We start from the raw sequence: 23628 nt of genomic DNA, 5'->3' as shown, positions 1-23628 counted from the left end.
TTCTGGAGGGTCTGGGGCCTTACACTTATATACTCTGCCATAGAGCCACATCCCAACCCTAAAAAAGCTTCTTTACACTGGGTGCCAGTGGCTAATGCCTGTAATCCTAGCTACTCAAGAGGCTGAGATCTGACAATCGAGGTTCAAAGCCAGCCCAGGCACTAAAGTCCATGAGACCCTTATCTCCAATTAACCACCAGAAAAGTGGCACTCTGGTTCAAATGGTAAAGCGATAGCCTGGAGCTGAAGAGCTCAGGGACAACACCCAGGCCCAGAGTTCAAGTCCTATGACCAATAACAACAAAAAAAGAAAGGCTTTTTTTTTTTAACCTAAAAATCAAAGCCAGCCCGGGCAAAAAGGACCTGAGACTCATCTCCAGTTAACTTCTAGAAAACCGGAAGTGAGGCTTGGCTCAAGGGTAGAACAGTAGCCTTGAGCTGAAGAGCTCAGGAACAGTGCCCAGGCCGAGTTCAAGCCCCATGACCCACAAAAAATGAAAAAAATAGTTTTTTTTCTAAAATCAAGTTCTAAGGCCCCACCCACAGATATAAGCAGCAGCTACGTGAAGAAAAAGCCTTTCCCTCATCTCTGCTGCCAGAATGGGAGCAGAGAAAGTCTCTAACAGGTGCTTTTCAAACTGTATACTGAATGGTTGCCGGAGGCCAATGCCCAGCTCTTTCTGGGCCTCCAGGGCAGGCACAGTGGCTCCCTCTGGGCTCCAGTGGGGGCCGTGTTCTTAGAAGCCTCTGTGGAGCTGACAGGCTGGGGAGTCAGAAGACAGTTGCTGAATAACTCAATTTAATATGATTTACAAGTAGACACGTACAAAACACACCTAACAATGTACAAGTCACTGTAAGACAATGGATGGACCCAGAACGCAGAGCCCCTGCTGTGGGGAGTAGCCAACTTGCTGGTGATCTCAGTTTTCACCCACTGATTCTCCACACCTTGGCCTCATCCAACAGAACAGACCCACACCAGCAGCTAAGATCAAAGGGCCTTTGCCCCCCCAACCAAGCCTCCCAGCTCCAGGCAATCTGGGGTTGAAAGGAGTGGGTGACTATTAACCTGCAGAGCATTAAGTCTCTGGTCCCAGCACAGGGACTTTAGAGCTGTCCGCTGACATCTCTGCCTGTGCAAAGACAAATGCACCAGTGAAACCGGCCAAGAGGGATAGGGTAGACGGGGGTGGCAAATGGGGGGCAGGACAGGGCTGGAGGCTCCCAGAGTAGCTGCCAGCAGGAAGTCACCACTGCAGAGGGCCAATGTCAGCTGCCAGCTCCTCCTCCTCCTCCTCCTCATCCTCCTTCAGTGGAAAGGGCTTGACAGGCCACTTGACTCTGACCACGGGCTCCACGTGTTCCTGAAGGCGGTGCCGCTTCATGTGGGCGTTCCGACTCTTGATCTTGTCGAATACCCTGTAGAGCCAGAGGACACGAGTCAGAGCAGGAAGGAGGTGGATGCCAAGGGAGGGACCCAGCCACGGCCAGAAGGATCAGCTACCTCTCACACTCTCTGCATGGAAAGACATCCTGGCCCTCCACACTTCCTGGTGGCTCAGGGGTCCGCTTGGGGCCTGTGCTCGGGCTGGGACTGAGAATGGACTCCCTCCTATAAGTCTTGGTCTTAATCTTCAGTTCTGGAGTTGGACGATGGCTAGATCGTTCCCGAGGACTGCAAGTGACCTGCAGGGAGGCAAAACCATCAAGGCGCTGACCTTGACTCTTGATAGGCAGGATGGGTTAGACACATGGGAGCTTTACAGGAAGACATTCCCTTGGGACTGCTCCCTGATCCCCCACCCCCCCAACTGCAGTGGCTCTGTGTATAAGTGCGTGCGTGTGCGTGTGTGTGTGTGTGTGTGTGTGTGTGTATGTGCGCGTGTGCGTGCATGCACGTATGCATACCCCTTGGGACCACAAACGCACTCCAGCCTCCCTCCCCCATGGTCCACTACCTTTTCTTCTGTCCTTTCTACCTCATCCAATTCTCTCCTGACCCTCTTTTCTAGTCCGGGGGCTCGGCCACAGTCAAACTTGATCACTTTTTTCCAGATGTAATAATACTCAACACACTGTGCTACAGTCTTTGTCTGGATCTAGTGGAGGAAAATGGAAGCAGGTTGTGGGTAGCATCTCATAGGCTCTAAATGCCCCAGCCCCAACCAGCCATCACCTGGTGAAAGCCTTCTGTACTGTGTGCCTGGTGGTACCTGGCTTGGGCGGTTCAAGCCCACCAGCACAGGCAGGGGGGCACAGGGTCTACCCAGGAGATGACAAGGTCCAAAGTGAAGCCATATAGTCGCCAGCTCACTGGAGCAGCCATCTGGATCTGCCCAGGAAGTTCTTCCCATGGGAAGACCTAGAGGTGCTTCTGCTACCACACAGCCCTTACTGACAGACAGAGCTGCTTCAGAAGCCCTGGAAGCCAACTGATCCACTCAAGAGGAGGATACATTGGAGGATACATTTGGAGCCAGGGGTACTCAGGCCCTGCCCTTTGCCTTTCTCTCCACTCTAAGAAGGGTTGTCCTTAAAGGTTGAGTCCTGGGGCTGGGAATGTGGCTCAGTGGTAGAGTGCTTGCCTGGCATACATAAAGCCCTCAGTACCATATAAACAGAAACAACCATAAGTGACTTTGTGACTCAAGTGGTAGAGTGCTAGCCTTGAGCAAAAGAAGCTCAAGGACAGTGCCCAGGCCCCTGAGTTCAAGTCCCAGTATTGGAAAAAAAAAAGGTTGAGTTCCAGGGCTAGGTGTAGTTGCATAGGCCTGTAGTTCCAGCACTGGGAGGTAGAATTGGAAGGATAATCCCGAGTTTCAGGCAGCCTGGGATACAGGACAAGACTTTGTCTCAGAAACACTAAGCAACTTCCATCAGGAAATGGAGGGCTGAGCTACTGCAGAGTGGAGATGCAAAGGATGGTGGATCAAGGATAGCTTGCATGGGCAAGGCTGTAAGATTCTGCCTTCAGCAGAAAGACTGGCTACAAGTGTGGCTCAGCTGTGAGAAAACAAGCCCAGCAAGCACCAGGCCCCGAGTTCAAGCCCCAGTACTGGCAAAAAAAAGGGAGGAAAGGGGCCGGGAGTTTGGCCTAGGGGTTAAAGTGCTTGCCTAGCATGCATGAAGACCCAGGTTCGATACCTCGGCACCACATACATAGAAAAAAGCCGGAAGTGGTGCTGAGGCTCAAGTGGTAGAGCTCTAGCCTTGAGAAAGTCCAAGGACAGTGCTCAGGCCCTGAGCTTAAGCCCAGGACTGGTAAAAAAAAAAAAAAAAAAAAAAGGAGGAAAGGAAGAGCTGAGGCCACAGCTGGGTGGGAGTTCACCTGCTGAACATGCGCCAGGCCCTCTGTCCCCAGAAACTGCCCCTCCTCCATAAACGCCTCCAGATAGTTCAGTGGGCAGTGCGTTCAAACCAGACAGTTCTTTCTGCATATCACTGTCTCAGGTTTGTGTATTCATAAGCTATAAGTTGAAAGAGCATCTATGACTTAAGAAACACCATATGGGGCTGGGAGTTTGGCCTAGTGGTAGAGTTCTTGCCTAGCATGCACAAAGACCAAGGGGTTCAATTCCTGGGTACCACATACATAGAAAAGCCGGAATGGTGCTGTGGCTCAAGTGGTAGGGCTCTAGCCTTCAGAAAGCCCAAGGACAATGCTCAGGCCCCTGAGTTCCCTAGGACTGGCAGAGAGAGAGGGAGAGAGAGAGGGTGGGGAGAGGGAGATAAAGACCATACATAAAAAAGATGCATGAACTAGGCATGGTGGCTCACACCTGTAATCTTAGGTACTCAGGAGGCTGAGATCTGAGGATCGTGGTTCAAAGCCAGCTCAGGCACTAAAGAACATGAGACTCTTATCTCTAATGAATCCATAAAAAAACCGGGAAGTGGTGATAGCCTTGAGTTGAAAAGCTCAGGGACAGCGCCCAGGTGAGGAGGAGAAGGAGGAGGAGGAGGAGGAGGAGGAGGAGGAGGAGGAGGAGGAGGAGGAGGAGGAGACAGTGTCGACAGCAGCAGCTTGAGTTCGAGTTTCTGGTTCTGAACAAAATGGGGCAATAGGAAGCAGAGTTATAGCCCCAGCCCAAGCCCTGAGAGAAACAGTCACGATCTTTGGTCAGTGGTGGGTGAGCCTCACCGTCTTGTGGATCAGGTGAAAGTCCTTCTTGTGGGCGCAAAATGCCTTCTTAAAGAGCCTCTTCTCCATGGGGGTCCAGATATCTGAGCCTGCAGGAGACACAGGCAAGAAGAGGACTTAGTTCCCCTGATAGACCACCCTCCACATCAAAGCCGCCATTCCGCAGCACCAAATGTGTGCCAGTGTCACATGACCCATGGAACCTTGCCATTCGTTAGTGGTAGCCAAGGCTTCAGTGGCTTGCCAGGGGAGGTGGGCCTGGGCTGCACCTGAGCTCATCTCCCCTGCCTGCAGAGGGAACCCTGAGGCAGAGGCCGGCAGGCAGCAGTGAGAAGAAGGCAGCAGCCAGGGCACCAGGAGAAGGCTAAGGCAGAGTGTGCCACCGGGCCTGGCTTGTTGGCAAGGCTCTCAGCCACGCCCCAGAGTGCCCATCCTCTCCACACTCACCTGTGTAGCGATAGTCGGCCAGCGGGTGGGCACGTGACTTCTGGGGTCCTCGCAGTAAGAGAGTCTCTAGGGCAACCTGGAATGAGAGCAGGAGCAGGCGGCCACTCACCGGGCGGGGCTGAGAAGGGAGTGGAGGAGCACCTGAAACTCAGTCATCCTCACAGCCTCCCTCACTATCAGAACCCTCAAAGTGGGTGGTCCCGAGGCAGGCACTTGGCCACCAAGGACACGGGGTGTGGCACCGTTTTGGCCCCTGCGCCCATTCCTGCAGGGCCTGGTATCATTCAGCTGCACGCATTCTGTCCCCAGGACGCCTTGGTGGCCAGGAAGCTTAGTGCACTGACTGCTTGTTTTAACTTTCTTTAGACCCAAGGCCCGTGAGGCCCCGGCTTTATCCCCATCCACATCAGGCCCAAATGAGTTGTTTCTAGGCTGCAGTGCAAAAATGGGGGCTCCTTATTCAAAAAGCATAAAGGATTCTAAAATGGTGACAAAAGGGCACTGAACCACAGAGCCCCTGAGCCATCCTAGGCCTTGGCACCCCCAGAAGGATGGGCACCAAGGTACTCACTAAAAACAACGCGTGCCAGACACGGCCCTAAATAACGCCTGCCTTCCTAACAGCAATGCCTCCTGCTACTTTCAGCTACACTTCATTTCCTAAACCAAGAATTGAGAGTGGGGCTGTAGAGCAGTTTTTGTATGTAGCCTTTACTCTTGGCAGTTGGAATTTGAACCCAGGGCCTCACTAGGCTGGTGCTGCATTACCTGAGCTGTTTTTTTAAACGTATTTTTATTGTTATTCTAAAGGTGATGTATAGAAGTTAGTTACACACGTCAGGTAAAGAGTCCATTTCTTTTTGGATAATGTCTCTCCTTGCCTCACTCTTTCCAGTTTGTCCCCCAATCCCATTCATCAGTCTATAGTTTATTTTCATTTTCATGAGTATCATTGCCTCAAGCTATTTTTGCCTTCATTTTTAGCCTGGGCCTAAGCTGCAGGTCCTCCTAGCACCACTTCCTATACAGCTGCGATCACAGACCAAGGGGAATTATGCTTGGCCTTTTTATTTGGTTAGTCATGGGACTTGAACTCTGGGCTTGGGCGTTATCTCTGAGTTCTTCAGCTCGAGGCTACCACTCTACCCCTTGAGCCACATCCCCACTTCCGGTTTCAAGTGGTTTACTGGAGAGTCTCATGGACGTTAGTGCCCGGGCTGGCTTTGAGCTGCAATCCTCAGATCTCAGCCTCCTGAGTAGCTAGGATGACAGGCGTGAGCCACCGTGCCCAGCTATATGCGTGGCCTTTTAATCAAAGGATGAAGATGGACAGACACAGAGGCTGAGGTGGGACACCTGTGACTTTCTGGCAAGCCTACGCCACCTAGTGAGTTCCAAGCCAGCCCAGCCTACTCACTGAGATTCTGTCTGAGCAAACAATGAAGACAAGAACGCATGCACACAGAACCTGAGCTCCCTCTCCCGCCACCTCCAAGGACCAGGAATTATGGAACAAATAGAACCCAGAGCTGAGCAATCTGACCATCTCACTCCAACCTGGCCCAGTCCAGCCTCACCTCAACGCTGCCCTGGGCTTCGTGCAGGCAGTGCAGGGCCAGCTCTAGGTTGGTGCCACCTCCTGGCATCACGCTGGAGCATGCCACGTTACAGAGCTCTGTCACTACAGTTCCAGTTCCAGCAAGAGTTGGGAAAGGAGATGAGGAGTCAGAGCTAGTCAGGTGGATCCCCTCCCTTCTTCCCTCCCCTCTTCCTTCCTTCCCTTCCTCCCACTTCTTTGTGGACAATGAGGATGAGCAGAACCTGCCCTGGGCTCTAGGTAACCCAACCAGCCACGGGGTTAGAGGAGAGGACAGAACAGAGCTGGGGAGAAGTGACCCTGGGAGGGAGGGACTCCCTGCTGCTGGTGGGGAAGGGGTGGGTCTTGCAGTGAGACCCCAGCGCCTCAGCCACCTCTGTCCTGTGTCTCGGGATTGGTCATCACATCTCCCCATGGCTTCCAAACCAGAGCCGCCACGTGCTTGTCCACGCCAGCCAGAGATCTCTCCTGCAGCTCTGGGATCTCAGCCTGAAAGCGGCTCCCTATGTTGATGTGTCTGGAAGAGGCCACATGCACAGAGAGACATATACGGGGGGGGGGGGTAACCAAGATGGGACTGGTAGGCCTGCATCAGCCACAGCCCGCTCTGTGGGCCCCGAAGCCATCTCACAGACAACATGGTGGCATTTCACAAAGCTCTCTGGGGTCATTTCCTTCCTCCTCTCCCTCTCTTAGGGGCTAGGACAGGGAGGTGCATGCTGATAGCTGGTCACACCAGTCTAGCCACATGTCCAGCCACAGACTACACTGTGGGCTGCACCATCACCAGTTCTGCTCAGAGCCTCGTGGATGATCTGTCCACGTGCCACATGTCTATCTGCCTGAGAGAAAAGTAGCAGGAGAACTTCCCATATTGATCTAGAGAAGCCTATTGTTTGCAGGGAGGCTCTGCAGTCTGACCTGACCTATGAAGCAGCATGCTGGGGAAAAGCGATGCTGGACCCCACAGCGGATGAAAGACCCTCCCATCGAAGACGCCCTGTTCTCACTGGTCCAACTCACGGTTCAATGCTGATCTTAGTGTCGTCCTTCACCACACAGATGCCAAAAGAGCCATCCACTTGATCTAGAAAACACACAGCAAAGAGCCTTAGGAGGACTGAGCCAACAGGACCTGCAGGCTGCCTTGTTGACACAGTCAAAAACAGGCCCAAAGGACACCTGGGAGGGAAAGCACCTCTGAAAAAGCAGAGGAAGGAACTCAGCAAACCAATGAACGAATGGAAGTTATATACCGATACTAAACTAATAAGTGAAGGTCTCTGGAAACTATCCTCAGAGCATACAGCATGTAGAGAAATATTTACTCAAGAAAATGGATGAAGGGGCCACGTATCGGCCTACTGGAAGAGTGCCTGCCTACCATGCATGAAGACCCAGGTTCGATTCCTTAGTACCACGTATACAGAAAAGTTGAAAGTGATGCTGTGACTTTCAAGTGGTGGAGCACTAGTCTTGAGAAAGCCCAAGGACAGTACTCAGGCCATGAGTTCAAGGCCCAGGACTGGCAAAAAAAAAAAAAGAAAAGAAAAAAGAAAATGGGTGGAATATTGCTAAGAACAAACATCCGTGGTTTCTGAGCAAGGGCCTGCTCCTTCCCTAGCCAGCTCCTAAGGCTGAACTTGGTTCCATCCAGGGAGAGGAGACAAAATGAGTTTCTCCCCTGGTTCCCATGCTTCAAGATGCTCAAGGAAAGCAGCATGACAGCTTCTCACCAAAGAACACTGGTGTTCCTATCGGATATTCTTTTAAAAATAGAAATGCTGGCCAGGTGCTGGTGGCTCACACCTGTCATCCTCACTACTCAGGAAGCTGAGATCTGAGGATAGAGGTTCAAAGCCAGCCAAAGCACGAAAGTCCCATGAGACTCTTATCTCCAATTAGCCACCAGAAAATAGGAAGTGGCACTGTGGCTCAAGGGGCAGAGCAGTAGCCTTGAGTTGAGTTAAAGGGGCTAAAATATGAGGATCATGGATTAAAGCTAGCCTGGGCAGGAACAGCTATGAAACTTATATATATTTGTCAGTCCTGGGCCTTGCACTGAGGGCCTGGGTCTACCCCTGAGCTCTCCTGCTCAAGGCTAGTATTCTACCAATTTGGGCCACAGATGCACTTCTGGTTTTTGAGTGATTATTTGGAGATAGAAAGTCTCACAGACTTTCCTGCCCAAGATAGCTTCAAATTATGATCTCCAGATCTCAGCCCCGAGTAGCTAGGATTACAGGCATGAGCAACTGGCACCTGCCCCATGACACTCTTATGTTCAGTCAGAAGTGGAGCTGTAGTTCAAGTGGTAAAGTGCTAGCCTTGAGCAAAAAGAAAAAAAATGCAAAAGGACAGCACCTAGGCCCCGAGTTCAAGCCTCAGCACTAGGACCAAAAGAAGGAAAAGAAAAAAAGAATAAGAGAGCAGATGGTTACACTTTCATAATGCCATAAAGGAAATGGCAGGGAAGGTAGATAGAAGTGGGGGGGGGGAGTCCTGGGACACTACTGCGCAGCTGCACCCCAAGACAAGCGAGAACACTGGGCCAGACACCACAGAGAGGCCTAGCATGGCCAAGGAGCTGAGCTCTGGTCTGAATGACTCACCAAGCACAGAGCTGAAGAGTTGGTAGGGCCCTGCCTGGGGTACGGGGCAGAGTGTGTTGAAGTAGAGTCCAGAGCCTTCCCGGATGGGGCTGAGCATGGGAGGTGGGGTGTAGGGGGAGCACTGGAACAAGCCCTTCAGGAGGTGATCCACCAGGAGCACGGGGGAGGGCAGGCAGCTCTGGTGGCAGCCTCCTCCTGGCACTGGCTCCCCCAGTGCAGAGGGCGGGGCAGGCAGGAGCAGTGTCTGGGGCTGTGGGCGCTTCTTCCTCTTCCTCTGCTGCCGGCTGTCCTTGCTGTCTCTCTCTTCCCCATCTTTCTCTTGTCCCTGGGGAAGAGAGCCCGGAATCACTGGAGGCCACCCACCGCACCACACAGTCTTCTGGGAAGCCCTAGCGAGCAGTGGGCACGCACTCAATGTGGCCACCCCTGACCCAGGGCTGGGAGGCTATGCAGTGCTGGCAGCCGAGGCTCTGCCCGCCTAGGCTCCTGGTAAGAGGTGCAGGACAGCATCAGAGGCCCAAAGGGACCAGAGACACCATGTGGCAGTGTGACAAATGAAAACCCACTCCACCTAATGCCGTGGGCTCCTAGGACGCAAAGGTGGACCCAGCAGGGACGAAGGGGACTGAACACCATCCGGGAATGTAGCACAGCTTCTCCAGGGTGACCCTCCAGGGCAGGCTTACGAGGCAAACTGCCTCACAGCGGAAACCAAGGCACTCCTGAGACTTAGGGCCTCAGCTTGAGAGCTCACAGGCTGAGTACCCCTCATCCCCTGATGACTCTGGGCCATCATTGTCTGGCTCAAGTCTGTGTCCTCCCTGGGCCAGCACAGAACTCAGGGAGTATTGAATAAGAGATCAAATCAGCGCTTCTAGATCAGTGCCCACCTTGGCTGTGCCTCCCAGGCGGCGAGGTGCTGGAGTCACAGGGACTGACAAAGGGATCACAAGAGGGGTCGTGGCCATGCTGTCCAAGGACTTCCTGGCCCCTGGGGGACTCTGTCCGTCCCCATCTGGCCTCAGCACCTGTCTTGATGGTTTGCAAAACTCTGTGCCAAATACCTAAACATAAAGAAGTAAAAGCTCTCTAAGTGTCATGGCCACTGCAGACTCCCACACAGGAAGCTGGAGGCGGGGCCAGGGGAAGGAGCTGCTGAACTCCTGCCGGCAGAGGGTGAGGGTCTGCCCTAGAGCAGCCCATCCTGACACCTGACCCTCCCTCCAGCCCTGTCACCTGCTGCTCCTGCTTCCCCCGGGGTGATGGCCACTGGTCACTGTGGAAACACATGTGGCTACTCAGCCCCTTCTCGGTGTAGAACATTTGGCTGCAGTTCTTGCAGATGAACGTGCTCCTTGGTTCTGTCCAATCCGTGGGACCCCCATTGGGCTGGTGACTATGGGCAGACAAGGCAGGAAGCGAGAATGGAAGAACGAGGGTCATTCCTGTTCACTGTGTTTTGCTTTTAACTCACATCCACTGACCATGCTTGATAAACCCTCCGGCATGGAGGCCATACCCAAACTCTCTAGGCCAGAAACAGTCTCTTCTGGATGGAAGGCCTGGAGCTCACTCCCCCAGGGCCACCAAGCACTCTGCTAGGGGCAGAGTTCAGGTAGGACAGGAGGGCTTCCTAACTTACCATCCACCGGGCATGTTCTCCTCCTTCATTGGATGAGGGAGTCTGTAGATGTTTCCACCCTGTACAGGAAACACCTCTGTGTCTACACAATGGAAATGAGAAGGCATAGGAGATCCAAAGCTAGCAGACCCTTAGAGAGCAACGCCAGAGGAAGAATTTGTGCCCTTGGATTAGGCAACAGCACACAAATTGAACATTAAAATGGAATTTTTTTTTTGCCAGGACAGGGCTTGAGCTCAGAGCCTGAGCACTGTCCTTGGGCTTTCTCAAGGCTAGAGCTCTACCACTTGAGCCACAGGACCGCTTTTGGCTTTTTCTATGTATGTGGTACCAAGGAATCAAACCCAGGTCTTCATGCATGATAGGAAGCACTCTACCACTAGGCCAAACTCCTGGCCCCTAAAATGGAAAACTTTTGTCTTGCAAATGCTAGCACAAAATGGAAGTGACTTACATCTATAAATCATATGTCTGATAAAGGGGCTTGCATCTGGAATATATAAAGAACTCTTACAACTCACTAAGAATAAACAGCAACTCAATTTTGAAAATGGGAAAAGAGAGGCTAGGAAGGTGGCTCAGTGATAGAGTGTTTGCATAGCATGCATGAAACCCTAGGTTTGATTCCTCAGTACCACATACACAGAAAAAAACAAGAGAGGGTAGTGTGGCTCAAGTGGTAGAGCACTTGCCTTGACCACAGAGAAGCTCAAGGACAGCACCTAAGCCTTGAGTTCATGTCCCAGGACTTGCAAAAAAAAAAAAAAGAAAGAAAGAAAGAAAGAAAGAAAGAAAAGGAGGGGGGAGGAGGGAGGAGTGAAGAAGGGAGGGAGGAAGGAAAGAAAATGGGAAAAGGAGCTGAATAGACTATTTCTCTTGAGAAGTTACAGGAATGGCTCTTAAGCCAATGAAAGGGTGTTTAACATCATTAGCCACAAAAAAGGTGAAACAAAATCACAATATACTACAGGAAACAAGACAAAAACAGCCAGACATGGTGACATAGAATTGCGACCCCAGCCCTTGGGAAACTGAGAAAGGAGAACCATGAGTTTGGCATACACATTGAGTTCCAGGACAGAGTAGATTGCATAGTGAGACAGTATCAAAAAGCCATAATCAGATGTGACTTGACACACACCAGATCGATTCTAGTTAGCAATAAGAATAAGGAAGAGGTGGTAAGGATGTGGAGAAATTGCAACATGCTCGAGGCAGCATATTCACAAGAGCCAAGAGAGGAAACAGTCCACTATAGACCAGCTCAATAAAGTCCATGTACCCATCCACTAGGATATTGCTCAGCCATAAAAGAAACAAGGCCCTGTCATACACCGAAGCATACGGACCTTGGAAACAGTGCTGGTGGCAGGAGCCGGGCACAATGGGCCCCAGTGTAAGATCCACTTCTATGAGATGCCCTGAAGAGGTAATTCCACAGAGATCAGTCTCAGAGGATGGAGAGATGACAGGCAGTTGGAAAGATTAGGGGTGACAACTAAGGGATGTAAGGGTTTCTTCTAAGGGGAATGAAAATATTGTCACATAGCGGTGAATCTTGTGAATACACCTAAACTACCAAGCCACGCACTTGCCCAAGGTCAGGTGCTCAGTATCTGAGACAGAAAGCAAAGCTAAGCAAAGCAAAACAAAGCTGAGGGACGATGAAGAAGATGCTGGTAACACTAAGAGGGGGGCCGGCTAGACCCTCGAGAGTAGGTCCGCAGGAAGAGCTCCCACAGGCCACCTTCCAGCAGAGAACACACATTGCATGCAGAAGTCTGGAGGGAGGTTGGGGGTGGGTCCTCTACCTTCATATCCTCTGAAGAACTTAAGGAGACAAATCCAGAAGGCAACAGGTGGCAAAAGAAAACAATCAACAAAAAAAGCTTAGTGACATAACCGTGACATAATAGTGCTCTAGCCTGTACTCCTGTAATCCTAGCTACCTGGGAGGCAGTGATTGGAGGGTTGGAGATAGAGGCCATACAAGTCTGTGAGACTCCATCTCAACCTGTTATCCCAGTACAAGGGAGGCACAGTGGCTTGGGCAGTGGCTGGCACTGCCATTCTCAGGATTCACGGAGGACCGCATGGCAGACCCAGCAGGGCATAAAGGGAGACCCAAAATAGCTCAAAAGGGTTTCAAGAGGTAGAGAGGGTGTCTTGTGTGAGGCCCTGGGTGTGGTCCCGGGTATCGGGTACCTGGATTCTGTTGAATATGGTCAGCTTGGACTTCACGTCCCGGCCAGGGTCGGCGGAAGGCCCACTGGAGGAGAAGGAGGCCATGGCCACCTGGCTGGGAGACGCAGCGCAGCACACATCCATCTTCACCTTGTCCTTCCGGAAGCCGGAGAAGCGCTGGGCCCGGGGATTCCCGGAGAACAGCCGGTAGCTGGCACCTCGAGGGCAGGCCGGGCCCTTCTCGGGTCTGGAGGCTCCAGCCGCCAGGCAGCTTTCGGCCTGGGCCTGCTTCCCGGGGAGCGGGGCTCCGGGCGGCTCCTCTCCCCCTAGCTGGGGCTGCCGAGCGCCCGCGGCGGGGAAGATGTCCCCCAGGTCCAGGGTCCCTTTGGAAGACCGCAAGTGCTTGGCCAGAGAAGAGATGTCGGGGTTCCGGGACGTATCCAGGGGCGCTGGGAGCGACGGCGGGGCAGAGGCCACTTTGAGGCCGCCCTTGGCCTCCCGTCGGGTGCCGCCGGGCGAGGTCTCCCTGGGCGCGGGGGGCACCGTCTTCCTCCTGCGGGCCGGAGACCCCTCGGGCTCGGGGTGTCCGGGCCCCCCCTGGAGGGCGTCCACGGCGGCGGGGGCCGGCGGGGGCTGCTGCGGCCAGGCCCCCTGCAGCGACTTGAGGGCGGCCTGGCGGGCGTCGGTGGGGCGCGGGGCGAAGAGGCGCTGGGAGGCGGAGAGCACCTGCAGCATCTGCACCTGCTCGTGGCCCGCCAGGGCCTCCTGCGACTTCAACAGCAGCTGCCGGAAGAGCGGGGCCGCCTCGGCCGCGCCGCCGGGCCCGTCCTGCTCCCCGGGGCTCGGCCAGGACAGGGGCTCCTCGGGCTTGCTCCTCCGGGAAGGCCAGCCGTCGTCCTCCCCGCACGCCTCGCCGCCGCCGCCGGGCGCCTTGGGGGCGGGCGGGTCGTCGGGGCCCGGAGGGGGCTCGGCCTGGCCCGGCTCGGCGCGGGGCTCCGGGGCCTTGTGCAGCACCAGCACGCCGCCGCCCTTGCCCTTGGGGCAGCCCGGCAGGCTCCGCAGCCAAGGGAAGCTGTGGCCCGGCGTCGGGGCGCCCGCGGCGGCGCCTCGGAAGAGGGGCAGACGGGCGGGCAGGGCGCCGCCCTCGGCCCAGCTCTCCCGAGAGGTCGGGGGCTGCGGCGGCGGCTCCGGCTCGGGGGCGTCGGGGGCGCCGTTCTCCGCTGCCCTGGACGGCGCGGGCGCGCGCGCGTCCTCCGCGGGGGCCTCCGTCCGCGGAGGCTGGGGCTCCTCGGGCCCCTCGGCTCCGGGGTCTCCGGGGGCCGCCAGAGTGGCAGCCGGGGGGGCGCAGGTGGAGGTGGCTGCCGCGCCTCGCGCCTCGCCGTCGGAGGAAGACCCCGCCAGGGCCGGGCCGGGGGACGGGATCTTCTGGTGCACGATGCTGCTCACGATGCAGCGCAGCAGGTCGCGGTTGGGCAGCACCGAGCCGGGGGACCTGGCTTCAGGGGGTCCTGGGGGCCTCAGGGCACTGGGGGGCGGCAGGTCCGGGTGTGGGAGGTCCCCGAAGGCTTCCTCCTCGGGTGGGGCTTCCCGCAGGATGCACAGGCCGTGCTGCACCTCGTAGTGGCGGCGCAGGGAGCGGTAGTCGCAGTAGCTTTTGCTGCAGCCCTGCTCGATACACACGAACGGCTTGGTCTTCTGGTGCGTGAGCATGTGCCCAGTCCTGCAGCCAGACATGGGAGACATGGCCGTCAGAAGACCACCTGGCAGGGGCCTGCCTACCTCAGCTGCCCTGCCCTTTGATAATCGTTTACCTGAACTAAACCAAACCTACTGAACCCCAAAGTAGGGTGTGGGGGGGATGACAGGAGTGGTCACTCCATTTCCTACGTACAGGTGGTCTTGCCGCTTGAAGGCCTTGCTGCAGACTTTGCACACGTGCTTCCTCTCCTGGCTGTGTGTTAGGTAGTGCTTGCTGAGGGAGCTGGCACTGCTGAATACCTTCCCGCAAAGGCTGCAGTCCAAGAGTGGGTTCTGGGGGGAGCTGTGCTGCCGCTTCCCTTTCCTCGCACTCCCTGAGGTGGCCCTGCCGCCTTCATCGGCCTCTTTAGGCACCTTCAGGGCGCCTAGCCCCAGGTCTAGACAGAGGGAGAAAGCACAGGTTATCACAGTGGGGGAAGCCTGGGTGCCCGGCAGATGCTCTGCAGCTCTCCATGAAGGTCTTGCAAGGATGGGCTGAGCCCTGGATTTCCAGCCGCTTAGAAGCACCAGGGAGGAACTAGGGCCCTGATCAGGCCCCCGCCTGCAATGTGGTACCTGGTTCCATGCCTGATGCAGAGGGACGAGAATGGCAGCTGAGTGACAAGACAGGCAGAGTTTGGGCCTACACTATCACCTGTACCCACAAAGGGGCAATCTGTAGATAAAACTATGCAGACCTTGGCAAAAGTGTGAGTCCCTGCACTCATCCAGATGGGTCTGCTCTGGTTTTTGTTTTTCTTTTGCCAGTACTGGGGCTTGAACTCAGGGTCTGAGCCACAGCACCACATCCAGCCTTTTCTGTGTATGTGGTACTGAGGAATCGAACCTGGGTTTTCGTGCATGCTAGGCAAGCACTCTACAACTAGGCCAAACTCCCAGGCCCTGCTTTGGGATTTTTTTGTTTTACTTCACCTTTCTACAAAGATGATCTGCCAGGACATTAACCTTCCTACTGCTTTCCCTCCTGAACCTGCACAGACCACCTAGTGTCAAGAGGGTGTGAAGAGACTGTTTTTCCAGTACTGCAGACTGAACCTGGGGCCTCAAGCATACAGGCAAAGAAGTGCTCACCACAGAACTATATCTCCAACCCTTTTGTTTGCATTTTGTTTTCAAGTCTGGGTCTCAAGTCATGGGCTTGAACTAAAGATCCTCCTGCTTTCCCTTCCTGAATACTGGGATGAGAGGTGTGTGCCACCATGCCTATCTTGTATTAGGGTTCAAGTGGCCTCTTGTGAAAGCCTTTCAACTAAAACCGAGCGTATGAAAGGATGTTCTTGTCATAGGACTGAAGAAAGCTGCCCAGTGCCAAAGAGAATTGGTGCCGATGTTAAGAAAGAAAAAGGAATTTGAGTGCAAGGAGACTGAGATTGTGATTCACTGGTAGGATGGTAGGTCTGTTTTCTTTTCCTCCTTTTTTGAGTTCTGAATTTCCCACCTTTTCTGTATTCCTTGGGGCCAGAGACCACGTTGCCTGAGGACCAGCTGAGGAGACTGGACACTCAGGTGATAGTGGGGAGGTGTCCTTAGCTCTCTGGAGTTCAGCAAGTAAAGGAAGAGCATGTCTCTCTTGTTCCAAGGAACACAGTTGGGCTTGGGGAAAGGAGATTGTAGGGAAGTTGACTTTAGGTCATTTGGGTGGCCCAGGGACATAAAAGCCACGGGTCCCCGAGTTGCTAGCAAAGGAGACTTGTCTACATTAACCCATGCAGAATCACCCCTGGACGGCTGCAAGAACTTCCCGGCATTCCACGAGGCCCTTCCACCCAGGCAGGCAATCTTACCTTGCAAGGAAGTCTGAGATTCGGAGTCTGCATATTCCTCCAACAGCTTCACAGAGTCACCGTCCTTCCCTGAGTACAGGGACAAAGTATCCAAGTTGTCCTCCAGCACCTCACTGGGCATGTCTGATGCTGGGAGACTGGGGTCCAGGTCTAAACCGCTGAGGCCAGCATAGAGCAGGTCTCGAGTGCTGGGCCCCAGGTCCCGGCTGACAGTGTCGTTGCAGTTGAGCCCCTGGCTGTCTGAGAAGGAAGGGAGGTGCATTTCTGATGGAAGGGCACCCTCGTCCTCAGGGCTGTACGGGTCCATGGCTCTCCTCTGCCCGGTCTTGGCCAAAAGCCACTCTGCAGATGAGCTAGGCCGTGTAAGGAGTCGGAAAGGAGAGAGCACCTGGCGGTGACTAGTTCCTGCAAACCAACACGGGGGAATCAGAATCTGCAGCCAAATGGGCAGAGCGTGGCCTTGAAACTCAAGCAGACCTAACGAGGTCTGTGCTTGGCCACTGAACAGCCACGGGACCTAGGAAGCCATTGAGCTGCAGGACCTGTACATGCAGAGAGATGAAAGGACTTCTTGCACATGCTGGACTGAATGCATCCCTTTCTTTAGCCTGGACAAAAATGTCACACCCTACCTGAAAAATAACTAAAGCAAAAAGGGCTTGGGATATGGCTCAAGTGGTAGAGTGCCTGCCTGGCAAGTTGGTGGAGGTCCTGAGTTCAAATCCTAGTACTGCAAAAATAGCAACAATGACTCTAGGAAACAACTCAAGGTTTTCAGCTACCAAACAACTCCCCTATCAGGAAAAAAGATGACAAGAGCTGGTGGTAGAGTGGGCAGTGCTTTAACTTACCCTAGCCTCATCCTGCCCCTGGCGTGGCAGTGGAGAGCAAAGACAACAACCTGGCCCGAGTGTCTGGCACAGCCTCCTGGTGCTAGAAGGAATAGAGAGAATATTGTTTTCAAAGAACTGTGGCTTCCTGACAGACTAAGACCTTATTTTGCCCAACTTGGCACCTTTTCAGGTCAGAGCTGGGCAAAGGGGAAAGCATTTATTGAAAATATAAATGTGCAGCTTGAAACAAAGCATATTACTTGGGAAGACTTGTGGGATACGAGCTTTGCAGTTTCTTAGCTAACTATAACTTTGCATGAGCCAGCAACTGCACAGCTAGAGATTTACCCAGTGGAGCTAGGAATGGATGGCCACACAGAAACCTGCACACTGACGTTTATTACAGTTTTATTCACAACTTCTGGAAGTCACCCAGAAGCCCCTCCATAGGTGAATGGAATCAAAAAATTGTAATACATTCAGACAGCAGGGACATTAGCCTGCAGAAAAGGAGCAATCAAACTGTCAAGAGAAATGGGAAACTGCAAAGGCATGCATGAAAAAGGCATTACGAGAAGGAAACATGTTGTCTGGATGCAACTACATGGTGTCCATGACAAGGCAAACGTCTCCAGGCATATGAGACAGGATGAACAGGGAAGACACAGAAGAGATGTACATTCTGTACACTACTGTAATGGCAGGTATGTTAGGCAGCAGTCAAAACCCACAGAAGCATACAGTGCAGGGAGGAAAGGGGGAGAAAACCTGGGATGGAAGTAACAATGTTCAACAAGAAATGTACTCATTACCTTACTTGTTCAACTGTAACCTCACTGTACATCACCTATCTAATATAATAAAAATTTTAAACCTTGGGGCCGGGAGTTTGGCCTAGTGGTAGAGTGCTTGCCTAGCATGCACAAAAACCCAGGTTCGATTCCTCGGTACCACATACATAGAAAAAAGCCAGAAGTGGTGCTGTGGCTCAAGTGGTAGAGCTCTAGCTTTGAGAAAGTCCAAGGACAGTGTTCAGACCCTGAACGCAAGCCCAGGACTGGCAAAAAACAAGGGGGGGCGGGAGTTTGGCCTAATGGTAGGGTGCTTGACTAGCATGTACGAAGACCTAGGTTCGATTCCTTGATACCACATACATAGAAAACAAAACAAAACAAAACAGAAATGGTGCTCTGGCTCAAGTGGCAGAGGGCTAGCCTTGAGGAAAATGACCAAGGACAGACTTCAGGCTCTGAGTTCATGCCCCAGGACTGGCAAAATAAATATAAATTTAAAAAAAGGCTTCTGGTTTTGTTGTGTTTTCTGCTTCAGGCATCTACAGAAATTCCTGTTACGTCACTACTTCACCACTAAACTGAATGCATGACTTCACTGACGACACAGAACAAAGAATGCAGTATTACCCGAACTAACCAGTTTAAAAAGCTACAAAATTACAGCACACAAGTGACAACTAACCCTGGGGCTCAAGGAAGAATCTAACGTCCACAGTTGCCCTAGCTACTCAGGAGGCTGAGATCTGAGGATTGCTGTGCAAAGGCAGCCCAGAGAGGAAAGTCAGGGAGACTCATCTCTAATAAACTACTCAGAACAAGCCAGGAGTGGTGCTGTGGCCAAAGTGGTAGAGCCCTAGCCTTAAGTAAAGGAGCTTAGGGACAGAGCCTAAGCCCAGAGTTCAAATCACAGAACCAGGGAAAAAAAAGATTATAGCATTCAAGTATTCAAAATGATCAAAATGAATGAAAAGGCATACAAACTAACCAAAAGGATAGCCCTAGCTAGGAGCTGGTAGCTCATGCCTCTAATCCCAGCTACTCAGGAGGCTAAGATCTGAGGATTATGGTTTGAGGTCAGCTGCGACAAGAAAGTCGAATTATCTCTAATCATCAAAAATCCAGAAGGGGAGATATGGCTGAAGAGACTATTGTTAAAGGAAAAACAAAACAAAAACAAAAAAAACCTCAAGGATAGCACCCAGATCCTAAGTTAAAGACCTAGAACTAGCACAGAATGAAAAAACAAGTAGGTTAAGACGTTGCCCATACCACACAAATGAAATCATCCTTCTTTGAGCATAATGTTTTAAAGGTTCATTCACACCATAGGCATGTGTCAGTTATTTCATTTTTATGGCTAAATAACAAAAGATATATACTATTTCACTGTCTGAATAAATCAAACCTCAAAATGAAAGAAAACATAATATTGAGGCTTTATTGTATGCCAAGGTACTACTATAACTGCTTATATCAACTTTAGTTCCCACATACATCTTGGGGGCATGCACTATGTTATTAGCTTTATTGCATGGTGAGGTAAATGAAACCCGAAGAAGTAACTTGGCCCAAATGAGTTCAGATCCAACCGTGAGTGGTCTGAGTTGAAAGCCTTTATGCTTAACCACTGAACTGTGCTATTATTATACACTTGAGATTGGAACACCTGCCCAACCCTTGGCATCTCCAGTTCCAAGTTGAACAATCAAGTGAGACTTCCCACTGTAGCCATGGAACCAGTGTATAATTTTAACTGGATTGTTAACGGTCTCCTGTGGATGACTCATTCAGAAAGTCCAATTCAGGCTTTCACCAAGTGGAATCAAGATACTTGCAAAGGAAAATCCTTTTCTTGAGTTAGCTAACAAATGAAACCCCAGTTTCTTAGTCTCCAAAAGCTCATTCTAGCAAGAAATGCAAGTAAGCTTGAAAAATCAAGTACAGTAATTTCCATAGGATGCTGGGGTCCCCCCAAGGGGTTTTCAAGAGTATTCAGGAGCTGGGCACAGTGGCCCATGCCTATAATCCTAGCTACTCAGGAGGCTGAGCTCTAAGGATTGTAGTTCAAAGCCAGACAGGGCATTAAAAAGTCTGTAATCAACAGAAAACCAGAAGTGGTGCTATGGCTCAAAGTGGTAGAGTGCTAGCTTTGAGCTGAAGAGCTCATAGACAATGCCTAGGCCTAGAGTTCAAGCCAGATGGAGCAAAAAAAATTCAGGGAGTTGGAAAGGGTAAAACCATTTTTGTGATACTATTCAGATTTTATCAGTCTTGCTCATACAAGGTGAAGCCTCTTAGAGGTTCTGAGACTTGTTAATCTCAAGAGGATGGATTGAAAAGCAGAAAAAGCAGATATGAGAATCCAGAGGTATTCCCAGAATTCCATCTGCTCCAGAAGCTGAGGGAAGGACTGAGGTTTAAGGCTATCCTGGGAAAACCCATAAGGACTTCCTCATCTGAAAAACAATCCCCAGTGCCACCAAAAAAACGTAGTAAATCAATGACATTCGTCTCATTAAATTTTATTATTGCTATTTTATTTTTGCAGTGCTGGGAATTAACGGTATCATGAACTTAAGTAAGTCAAATTGTTTTTTGTTTTTTTTTGCCAGTCCTGGGGCTTGAACTTAGGGCCTAGGCACTGTCCTCGGGCTTTGTCAAGGCTAGTGTTATACCACTTGAGCCACAGCATCACTTCCAGCTTTTTCTGTGTATATGGCACTGAGAAATTGAACCCAGAGTTTCGTGTATGCTAGACATGCGCTTTACCCAAGGCCATGCTTTTCAGCTCAATTATTAAACTGGAGATGTAGCTTAGTAGAGCACAGTTAAGCTGGGTGAGGTGGCTCATCCTGTAATCCTAGCTACTCAGGAGGCTGAGATCTGAGGATCAAGGTTCAAAGCCAGCCTGAGCACTAAAGAATGAGAGACACTTATCTCTGATTAATCACTAAAAAAAAAGGGACGTAGGGCTATAGTTCAAGGGGTAGGGTGGTAGCTTTGTGCTGAAGAGCTCAGAGGCAGTGCCCAGGCCCAGAGTTCAAGCCCCATGACCCACACACAAAAAATGCATAGTTAAAATCAATTAAGAAGCCAGGTGCTGGTGCTAGCTAGTCAGGAGGTTGAGATCTGAGGATCATGGTTCAAAGCCAAACTAGGCAGGAACCACCACAAAATCACTAACCTTGAGCAAAAAGAGCTCAGGGACAGAACCCACGTCCAGACTTTAAGCCTCATGATCAATAAATAAGTAAAGCAATAAAAAATAAGTCAGGCCTGGTGGCTCATGCTGTCATCCTATCTACTCAGGAGGCTGTGATCTGAGAATCAAGGTTCAAAGCCAGCCCAGGCACAAAAGGAGCTGAAACTCCTATCTCCACTTAACCTCTAGAAAATGGGAAGTGGGGCTTGACTCAAGGGTAGAGTGGTAGCCTTGAGCTGAAGAGCTCAAGGACAATGCCCAGGTGCAGTTCAAGCTACATGACCCACAAAAAAAAATAAAATGAAAAACCCCACAAAAAGCCCATGCACCCAGGATAATGTCCCAAACAGAAAGAAACAATGCAACTGGGATGTAACTGAATGATAAAGGACCTGCATGTACAAGGCCCTGTACCCTGCATGTACATGACCCTTGAACTGTGTACACACACTCCGACATACACACACACACACACACACACACACACACACACACACACATACACCCCAAAATTCCAAACTGTATACTTTTTTTTTGACCAGTCCTGGGGCTTGAACTCAGGGCCCGCACACTGTCCTTGGGTGTTCTCAAGGCTAGTGCCCTACCACTTGGGCCACAGCACCACTTCTAGATTTTTCTTTGTATGTGGGGGGCTTTGTGCATGCTAGGCAAGCACTCTACAACTAGGCCATACTCCCAGCCTGGTATGCATGTTTTTTATGGCCCACACATTGACTTATTCAATTATTATTTTTCTTTTCAGTGTTGGAGACCCCTAATTCAGGGCCTTGTACTCTCCTAGGCAAGCATTCTTATTACTGAGCTAAAATCCTCAACTCCCCAAATGTTATCCTATTAAATTCATTGCAAGAATTTCAAAATCAGGTTTCATCCAATGTGTATTTTCTGGCCACTTCTCACAATTTAAAAGTCCTGGCAATTCTTCTTCTTTTTTTTTTTTTTGGCAGTCCTGGGGCTTGAACTCAGGGCCCCGAGCACAGTCTTTGGGCTTTCCCAAGGCCAGCACTCTACCACTTGAGCCACAGCACCACTTCCAGCCTTTTTCCATGTATGTGGCATGGAGGAATCGAACCTGGGTCTTTGTGCATGCAAGGCAAGCACTCTACCATTAGGTCAAATTCCTGGCCCCATGTCCTGGCAATTCTGACATGGCTTTCCACTCGGCTATTCCCACTGGCTAGCATCACTTGGCTTGTAGCATGCCATCCAATGAGCTGCAATCCTCACTCCTACCATCCTTGACCTACCTATAAGGATCTAATTACTATCCTAAGCTCCAAGGAAAGGAAAAAAGTAACTTATGCAATAAACAGAAACGATGAAATATATCGATCTAATCAATGCTTGCATGCCTTTAAAGAGGCGAGGTGCAATAAATGCAACTTTTCCTTATCAGATTTCCCCCTCCCCCCAAAAAAAACCCCTACTTTGGTCTCCCCACTGCTATAGAGAAAATCAAATAGGGAAGATTTTGAGGAAGGAAGGATGTGACAGAAAAGGTGTTTTGGGCAAGTGCAAATCTTGGAGACTCACCACAAGAGCAAAGGAAGTGACTCTCCAGGGAACAGGTGAGCCCAAGTTAGGCTCCACCCATTTGGGGTTCAGGTGACAACCAGACCTTGACTATTTTCCTTCTGGAAAGCTGGGTGGTCATATCAGAATACTCATCCAATTTCTTTTGAATGGAAAGCTGGTAGTGGGAAGGAAGGGGTAGTTAGAACTTGGGTACCAAAAGAAATAAAGAGGTTTGAAATATTGGGGGTGGGGCTTACGTTTGGGGAAGAAAAATCTTTTTAAAAAGAGAAGCAATACTGAACTGCGGGAGAAAACTTGTGTGAGTACAAAGAAATTATTTTTAATTTCTTTATCTCTTACCACCCCCTCCAAGGGACCCAAGAGGGTTTTGCAAGGAGAAAAAAAAAATTGCAAAAAAAAAAAATTTTTTTTTTTTGTTCTGAAGTTGGGAGGAGGAGAGGATTGGAGAAATAAATATTAGATGAGCTACTGGAAGGACCTGAGTAGGTTGGTGACAGGCAGAAAAACAGTACTTCAACACGGGGAGTCCCGATGAGAAGGAAGAATCTTTGCTGGGCAGGGATCCCCAGCTCAAGAAGCACCATGGACTGAAAAACAGAACAAAACACAGTACTTTTGCTAGCGAGTCCAAGGACGGGGAGGGTGATCAGGAGAGCTTAGCGGAAGACCCTCCACCTGGGTCTCCCCCCTCCACCCCCTCCACAGTCCGAGGTTGTGGGGTGCTGAGCAGAAGGGCCTAGAAGGGCAGGGCGAATGCAAGGCCGGGGTGCAGCGGGCCCGTGCGGAGGGCGGTCGGGTAGGGCCCGCGGCGCGAGCTGGGGGGCTGCCAGGGGGCAGTTGGGGCCTGATGGGGCGGGGAAGGAAAGGAAAGCGGGTGCAGCGAGGCCAGGAGCCCCCGAGGGAGCCTCCTCCAGAAGGGTGAGGGCTGCGGGGGTGCAGCGGGGCCTCGTCGGGGTGCAGAGGTGCGTGCGTGACGCAGGGTGGAGGGCGTCCTTCGAGAGGGAGGCGCCGCCCCCCACTCAGACAAGAAATACCGAGGCCAGGGGGGGTGTCAGCAGGGGAGAAGGGCTGAAG

The 23628-nt window shown here is 51.7% G+C and overlaps 1 protein-coding gene across 2 annotated transcripts; it reads right to left on the bottom strand.

The window, feature by feature from the left end:
• Positions 1 to 782: 782 nt before the first annotated feature.
• Positions 783 to 23218, bottom strand: Znf541 (zinc finger protein 541). Of its 2 annotated transcripts, none has more exons than XM_090322106.1 (18): positions 23168 to 23218; positions 22552 to 22708; positions 17020 to 17101; positions 16169 to 16573; positions 14518 to 14761; positions 12648 to 14346; positions 10443 to 10501; positions 10037 to 10196; positions 9691 to 9864; positions 8801 to 9125; positions 7212 to 7275; positions 6563 to 6705; positions 6169 to 6272; positions 4592 to 4667; positions 4145 to 4233; positions 1962 to 2102; positions 1508 to 1689; positions 783 to 1422 (listed from the first exon to the last, which is right to left on the bottom strand). In XM_090322106.1, the coding sequence occupies exons 4-18, from the start codon at positions 16473 to 16475 to the stop codon at positions 1251 to 1253; spliced, it is 3939 nt and encodes a 1312-aa protein (XP_090178232.1). In that variant the 5' UTR covers positions 16476 to 16573; positions 17020 to 17101; positions 22552 to 22708; positions 23168 to 23218; the 3' UTR covers positions 783 to 1250. The 2 variants fall into 2 exon arrangements, with proteins under 2 accessions (XP_090178232.1, XP_090178231.1); XM_090322105.1 differs by lacking the exon at positions 23168 to 23218 and adding an exon at positions 23033 to 23116.
• Positions 23219 to 23628: the final 410 nt, after the last annotated feature.

The sequence above is a fragment of the Megascapheus bottae genome, chromosome 31 (genome assembly GCF_031878675.1).
Source record: "Megascapheus bottae isolate mThoBot1 chromosome 31, mThoBot2.hap1, whole genome shotgun sequence".
NCBI classification, from domain to species: Eukaryota; Metazoa; Chordata; class Mammalia; order Rodentia; family Geomyidae; genus Megascapheus; species Megascapheus bottae.
The sequence above is the reverse complement of the archived record's forward strand: the minus strand, read 5'-3'. Positions and strand labels throughout refer to the sequence as shown.